The sequence below is a fragment of the Oncorhynchus masou genome, chromosome 13 (assembly GCF_036934945.1).
Source record: "Oncorhynchus masou masou isolate Uvic2021 chromosome 13, UVic_Omas_1.1, whole genome shotgun sequence".
NCBI classification, from domain to species: Eukaryota; Metazoa; Chordata; class Actinopteri; order Salmoniformes; family Salmonidae; genus Oncorhynchus; species Oncorhynchus masou.
This window is the reverse complement of record NC_088224.1, coordinates 92,099,954-92,107,413: the sequence shown is the minus strand read 5'-3', so window position 1 is coordinate 92,107,413 and position 7,460 is coordinate 92,099,954. Positions and strand designations below refer to the sequence as shown.

At 46.8% G+C, this 7,460-nt stretch overlaps 2 protein-coding genes across 2 annotated transcripts; both read right to left on the bottom strand.

Annotated features, from left to right (window-relative positions):
- Positions 1-780: 780 nt before the first annotated feature.
- On the bottom strand, positions 781-2,499 carry cldn8.1 (claudin 8.1). The gene has a single exon (XM_064985402.1). It carries the CDS (start codon positions 2,296-2,298, stop codon positions 1,525-1,527), a length of 774 nt encoding a protein of 257 aa, XP_064841474.1. The 5' UTR covers positions 2,299-2,499; the 3' UTR covers positions 781-1,524.
- A 2,998-nt stretch (positions 2,500-5,497) lies between these two features.
- On the bottom strand, positions 5,498-7,135 carry cldn8.2 (claudin 8.2). The gene has a single exon (XM_064985401.1). The coding sequence runs from the start codon at positions 6,981-6,983 to the stop codon at positions 6,078-6,080; it is 906 nt and encodes a 301-aa protein (XP_064841473.1). The 5' UTR covers positions 6,984-7,135; the 3' UTR covers positions 5,498-6,077.
- Between the last annotated feature and the right edge of the window lie 325 nt (positions 7,136-7,460).

Sequence of the window (7,460 nt, the reverse complement as noted above, 5' to 3'; positions counted from 1 at the left end):
TTCTACCCTACTGCTTCTGGGTCCACACCTTCAACAACCAGCCTTGTATTTACTTCCATTAGTCCTTACCATCAAGCTGTCAACACAGAGAGGATATGTCCCAAATGGCACCCTATTCCCTATAAATTGCACCCTATTTCCTACATAGTGCACTACTTTTGACCAGGACCCTAGACAAAAGTAGTGTACTATGCGTAGAGAATAGGATGCCCCAGGGGATAATATTACAAAACGATACTGTCCTTGTTTGTCTACTCCCAAACATTACAAAATGGCAGTAACAACACAGGCGTTTTAACACAATCAGGACCGTCTTGTAGTTTGTTGATGTTGCCAAGGGGGACCTTTGCCAAGGGGGACCGTTGTCAAGGGGGACCGTTGTCAAGGGGGGGGCACCAGTGGATCAAAGCCAGCCCTGTGCTGCTGTTCTCCAAAACACATTATCAGAAATGTCCCTTTACAGCACACAGTCAGCTACATAGGAGATGATTTTGTCTAATCAGATACGTTAGGAATGAAATAATAAAATGAATGATAATGGGCTGCATCCCTAATGGCAAACCTATATAGTGTACTACTTTTGGTCAGAACCCTATTCCCTATTGGTCCTGGTCAAAAGTAGTGCACTAAATATGGAATAGAGTTCCCTTTGGGACACATTAATGACAATTTGCTTTTTTACATGATAAAAGCTACATTTTATGTAACACCTAGTGTAACTACAGGGGGATTATGTGTAAGAAACCTACATCTACTGCACAAAGCACACAACCACATCAACACAATTTGTAAATATATTTACACAAATAATCTTTTCACAAATAGTCTTTTCACAAAAAAAAAGTGTCCTTATACATCCCACAAATACAAAGTAAATACAAATATGATTACAAAGGATAATAAAAAAATAAAAATAGGATTTAAGGTTCCCTCAAAGTCTTCTCTTTCTGAGTTCACAGTTAACCAGTTAACCAGTTACCCAGTTAACCAGTTACCCAGTTAACCAGTTAACCAGTTAACCAGTTAACCTATTATAAGTGTGTTTAGTATCTTTAAACAGCTTTCTTACAAACAAATCCGATAGACACGTTTTTTTTTCCTCAACATGTTATGATAATTTTACAATTAATCCTCTCTTTGTGAGTTTCACAGTGTATTACAATCATTTTAGTCTCTTACTTTATGCTGATATTCATCTTTTAACACAACCGAAAGGCTTCTTTTCAAAACGTACTCGTGGGAATACATCAGTTCCTCCATGTCGGTATAAAACACTAAGTCTCTTTCCTTCCCCTTTAGTCACAAAACTCTTTCCTTCCCCTTTAGTCACAAAACTCTTTCCTTCCCCTTTAGTCACAAAACTCTTTCCTTCCCCTTTAGTCACAAAACTCTTTCCTTCCCCTTTAGTCACAAAACTCTTTCCTTCCCCTTTAGTCACAAAACTCTTTCCTTCCCCTTTAGTCACAAAACTCTTTCCTTCCCCTTTAGTCACAAAACTCTTTCCTTCCCCTTTAGTCACAAAACTCAGAGGTAAGCCACAGCACTGCGTTCCGAGGGGTACCTGGAGGGGTAGTGGTTGGACCCGGGGTAGCTGCTACTGGACGGCTGCCTCTGTAGAGCCTGGGGCTGGTACTGGGGCTGGTATTGGGGCTGGTACTGTGGTTGAGGGGCGTAAGACATGTATTGACTAGGGCTGTTCCTGGAGTACATGTACTTGTCTTGCCTTTTATCCTCTTTGACGTTACAGCAGCAGAACATGCAGCCGCCGGCGAAGAGGAAGGCAGAGGAGACCCATCCGATGTAGAGAGCCTCTCCCAGCTCCCTGCGCTGGGCGTCAATCAGCAGCGGGTTGTAGAAGTCACGGATGATCGTGTGACCCGTCCAGGAGACTGGGATGATGACGCAGACGCAGGCCGCGAGGATCATGCTGCCAGCGATGATGAGCACCGTGCGTTTGGCCCGGTCGTTGTCCCGGATGCAGGCGGTGCACTGTAAGCCCAGGATAGAGATGAGCAGCCCTACCCCTCCCAGGGCCAAGGCACAGCACATCAGACCCCTGGCCGCCTGCAGGTCTGGAGGCAGAGCCAGGAGGGAGTCGTACACTTTACACTGCATCCTGATGTTGGCTTGTCTAAAGCAATTCATCCACAGACCCTCGTAGCGCGTCTCGAAGACGATGATGTTCTCGCCGATGAAGGCCGTCACGCGCCACATGGGCATCCCCGTGCTGGCTGCGGTCCCGATCAGACCGATGAGAGACAGCAACAAGCCAATGATCTCCAGAGCTGAGTTGGCCATGGTCTCACTCTGTCCTGCCTAACTCACCTACACCTAATAGTCAACAGGCTGAGGAGAGTCGCACTAGTGTCTAACTAACCCACCTAGTCAACAGGCGTGAAGGGAGTGGCAGTAAGATCTGACAACAGTGAGGAGCTGCTTCCCTCCTTCCTCTCCGGAGAAGTTTTGCATCCTGTTGGAAGACGAGAGGAGCTGGTAGGTGATAGGTGTACAGGTGGTAGGTGTGCCCCTGTAAAGCCTCCTCCCTCCCTCTCTTTCCCTGGTCAGGACAGGTGAATGGGAGGGGACTGGGTCTGTTGCTAGGAGACAGAATCCCTGGGGATAGGAAGTGTTGTTCTATTGTAACAGTAGGTCTGGGAGCTGTAGGAGGTGGGGAAGGTGTGTGTGTGTGTGTGTGTGTGTGTGTGTGTGTGTGTGTGTGTGTGTGTGTGTGTGTGTGTGTGTGTGTGTGTGTGTGTGTGTGTGTGTGTGTGTGTGTGTTGTATGTGTGAGTAGAGTCCAGTCGGTGTGTGGGTAGAGTCCAGTCGGTGTGTGGGTAGAGTCCAGTCTGTGTGGGTAGAGTCCAGTCAGTGTGTGGGTAGAGTCCAGTCAGTGTGTGGGTAGAGTACAGTCAGTCAGTGTGTGGGTAGAGTCCAGTCAGTCAGTGTGTGGGTAGAGTCCAGTCAGTCAGTGTGTGGGTAGAGTCCAGTCAGTGTGTGGGTAGAGTCCAGTCAGTGTGTGGGTAGAGTCCAGTCAGTGTGGGTAGAGTCCAGTCAGTGTGTGGGTAGAGTCCAGTCAGTGTGTGGGTAGAGTCCAGTCAGTCAGTGTGTGGGTAGAGTCCAGTCAGTGTGGGTAGAGTCCAGTCAGTCAGTGTGTGGGTAGAGTCCAGTCAGTCAGTGTGTGGGTAGAGTCCAGTCAGTCAGTGTGTGGGTAGAGTCCAGTCAGTCAGTGTGTGGGTAGAGTCCAGTCAGTCAGTGTGTGGGTAGAGTCCAGTCAGTGTGGGTAGAGTCCAGTCAGTGTGTGGGTAGAGTCCAGTCAGTGTGTGGGTAGAGTCCAGTCAGTGAGTGTGTGGGTAGAGTCCAGTCAGTGTGTGGGTAGAGTCCAGTCAGTCAGTGTGTGGGTAGAGTCCAGTCAGTCAGTGTGTGGGTAGAGTCCAGTCTGTGTGGGTAGAGTCCAGCCAGTGCGTGGGTAGAGTCCAGTCAGTGTGTGGGTAGAGTCCAGTCAGTCAGTGTGTGGGTAGAGTCCAGTCAGTGTGTGGGTAGAGTCCAGTCTGTGTGGGTAGAGTCCAGCCAGTGTGTGGGTAGAGTCCAGTCAGTGTGTGGGTAGAGTCCAGTCAGTGAGTGTGTGGGTAGAGTCCAGTCTGTGTGGGTAGAGTCCAGTCTGCGTGGGTAGAGTCCAGTCAGTCTGTGGGTAGAGTCCAGTCAGTGCGTGGGTAGAGTCCAGTCAGTGTGTGGGTAGAGTCCAGTCAGTCAGTGTGTGGGTAGAGTCCAGTCAGTCAGTGTGTGGGTAGAGTCCAGTCTGTGTGGGTAGAGTCCAGCCAGTGCGTGGGTAGAGTACAGTCAGTCAGTGTGTGGGTAGAGTACAGTCAGTCAGTGTGTGGGTAGAGTCCAGTCAGTCAGTGTGTGGGTAGAGTCCAGTCTGTGTGGGTAGAGTCCAGCCAGTGTGTGGGTAGAGTCCAGTCAGTGTGTGGGTAGAGTCCAGTCAGTGTGCATAGAGCCATTGCCAGAGAGTCAGTGCAAAGAACAGTGTCTGTGTGTGTGTGTGTGTGTGTGTGTGTGTGTGTGTGTGTGTGTGTGTGTGTGTGTGTGTGTGTGTGTGTGTGTGTGTGTGTGTGTGTGTGTGTGTGTGTGTGTGTGTGTGTGTGTGTGTGTACTGTTTATTCACAGGGCTCAGTTTACTCTCCTGACTGGATCCTGTTTTACAAGTGACTGATCTTATTGACTGGTTGAGCTTTAGGAGAGTCTCCCAGGAATCTGCTGGGTATATGACCCAAAACAAAACACTTTAGTACCCCATACATTAAGTTTCAATTCACTTCCTGAATTGAACATCTATTGGACCCCAGCTTCCTCTGCTACTACTGCTGTACTATGGTTTTGGGTATGAATCCATCTGTCTGTCTCTGCATCTGTGTCTCTATCTGTCTCTGTGTCTGTACCCTGTTGCCTCAGGAGTTGTGAGCTCAGTGGCCATTCCTATACTTTCTTCCCTGACACGATACTCTCTGGTTAGATAGATTTGCATCATGGTTTGAATGTGTTTGTGTGAGTCAGTCAGGACCATTCTGGTTTAACCTGTTGCGTTCAGGTACATTTCCATTGGCAACGAAAGATACAATGGAGCATTCTAAACCCAGCATTCTAAATCCAGAATTCTAAACCCAGCATTCTAAACCCAGCATTCTAAACACAGCATTCTAAACCCAGCATTCCAAACCCAGCATTCTAAACCCAGCATTCTAAACCCAGCATTCTAAACCCAGCATTATAAACCCAGCATTATAAACCCAGCATTATAAACCCAGCATTATAAACCCAGCATTATAAACCCAGCGTTAATTAACCCAGCATTATAAATCCAGTATTCTGAACACAGCATTATAAACCCAGCATTATAAACCCAGCATTAGCACAGCATTCTAAACCCAGCATTATAAACCCAGCATTATAAACCCAGCATTATAAACCCAGCATTATAAACCCAGCGTTAATTAACCCAGCATTATAAACCCAGTATTCTGAACACAGCATTATAAACCCGGCATTATAAACCCAGTATTCTGAGCACGGCATTCTAAACCCAGCATTATAAACCCAGTATTATAAACCCAGCATTATAAACCCAGCATTCTAAACAGTATTCTGAGCACGGCATTATAAACCCAGCATTATAAACCCAGCATTATAAACCCAGTATTCTGAGCACGGCATTATAAACCCAGCATTATAAACCCAGTATTCTAAACCCAGCATTATAAACCCAGCATTATAAACCCAGTATTCTGAGCACGGCATTATAAACCCAGCATTATAAACCCAGTATTCTGAGCACGGCATTCCACCTGAGAGGACAGGAACTGGTTGAGTGAGAATAAACCATTCTCTGACTACATAAGAGTAATGACTAGCTTTTAGTTAGGATAATCGAAGATAATAACCTGTAATAAACACATAATGTTCATTTTAAAATCTTCAAAAGGTTTAGATTTAAAACAAAAGGAAAAAGTTATATGTTTTTATTGTGAACCAAATTGCCGTCATTTTAGGCCATTGCTGTAAAAAACAGAAAACATAATGAAAACAACAAACCTTTTCATATGAAAATAGCAGGTAAACACAAACAGGGGTTTGGTCAATTGTTGGGTCAATATTAGTGAAAACTTGTGAAGCCCTATTTGCTTAATCACATTATTCCACAACCATTGGTATGACAATATTTGCTCAATATTTGCACTATACACATACCTGACAAGTATATTTACACAATTAAACACATAACTCCCACCTACAGTTGAACACATAGACACAACACATACAGGGAATTACACATAGGTCTGCTTATTTGTATTTTCTCTCTCTCTGAACAAAATTAATCAACGATTGGGCCATTTCCAGCAAGAGACCTCTGGCCAGTTCAGTGTCTCTTCCTCCCCACTCTGACATTTCAACAACGCATGAATACAAATAACTCAAATTAATTATATTCTATGTAACGATATGAGTTCTGTTATATTAATTATACTTTTAATGCTTGGTTCCAAGCTGTTCAAGCTGTCCATGTTGTTCTGGGCTGGGTTTCTCTCACATGTACTGGTTAGGAGCGTAGACCACAGATCCGGGTGGAGCTGAGTAGTTGGGTTGGTAGGAATATGGCTGGTACGCGTATGCTGATCCAGGCTGGTAGTTCACTCCAGGCTGGTAGTTCACTCCAGGCTGGTAGATGTACCCAGGCCCGTTGCCCATCCTCTCCATCTCATCGTCTCCTACCCGGGGTGCGTGGCGACACAGCAGTATGACCCCAGCCACAAACAGCAGAGCCGAGGTCACCCATCCAATGTAGAGCGCCTCTCCCAGTTCCCTGCGCTGGGCGTCGATCAGCAGAGGGTTGTAGAAGTCACGGATGATCACGTTGGCCGTCCAGGAGATTGGGATGATGGTGGTGACACAACCCACGAGGAACAGGCATCCCCCGGTCACCAGGACGATGTGTTTGGTACGAGGCCGGTGGTCCACCACCTTGGTACACTTCATCCCCACGGCAGAGAGGATCAGAGCGATGGCGGACACAGCTACGGAGGAGCACATGAGGCCTCTGGCGGCCTGCAGGTCCGCGGGGAGGAACAGCAGAGAGTCGTACACTTTACACTGCATCCTGATGTTGGCTTGTCTATAGCAGTTCATCCACAGGCCCTCCCAGCGCGTCTCCATGACGATGATGTTCTCCTGGATAAATGCTGTCACCTTCCACATGGGCAAGCCGGTCACCGCGGAGACACCGATCAGGCCGACGAATCCGAAGACCAGCGCCACGACCTCGCAGCAGACGGCCTCGGAGCGGGCCTTCTTCTCTACTCTCTTCTTCTCCTCATACACTGAGTCCATGTACGACTTTGCTGCTTTTTCGTCGTAGGCCGGGTCAAAGTAGGACTGAGGCGGCTTCCCGTAGACACTGTAAGCAGTGGCACTGCCCATGTAGGACCGGTCCATGTTGGCTGGCTGTCGATTAGAGAACCTACCGAGGACTGGCGTGTCACAGCTCTCTCTGCCTCTATCTCACCAGCTGAACTAAATGAGAGGGCAGGAGCCAAATGTCTAGGTGATACACCCTACAGAGTATGTTAACGATGCTACTCTTCTGGTTCAGGTGCTTTGTGACATCAGATAAACGAAGGACAGAGAATCTGGCCCTACTTGATTTGATGACACAAACAAGTTGATTTGAAAGCTGTTGAAACCAGATGATTTCACAGAGACAATGACTCTGTGGATTGTGAAATGAAGGAGTACAGTACGTGGATTATTCTGTGCTAAAGTAACAAAGCAGATTGTTACAAGTTAAGGAAGTAGAAACACAACAAAAAACAAGCCATGATTAAATCACTTATTCTTACTAGAAGATGAAACTAACAGTAAACAATACAAGTAAAGTATCTCAAAATGCTCAGAAACTCTCACCGTCATCAT

What these genes read in the sequence shown, in the direction of transcription:
- cldn8.2 (XM_064985401.1), bottom strand. Translation starts at nt 6,983, where the DNA reads ATGGACCGGTCCTACATGGGCAGTGCCACTGCTTACAGTGTCTACGGG.
- cldn8.1 (XM_064985402.1), bottom strand. Translation starts at nt 2,298, where the DNA reads ATGGCCAACTCAGCTCTGGAGATCATTGGCTTGTTGCTGTCTCTCATC.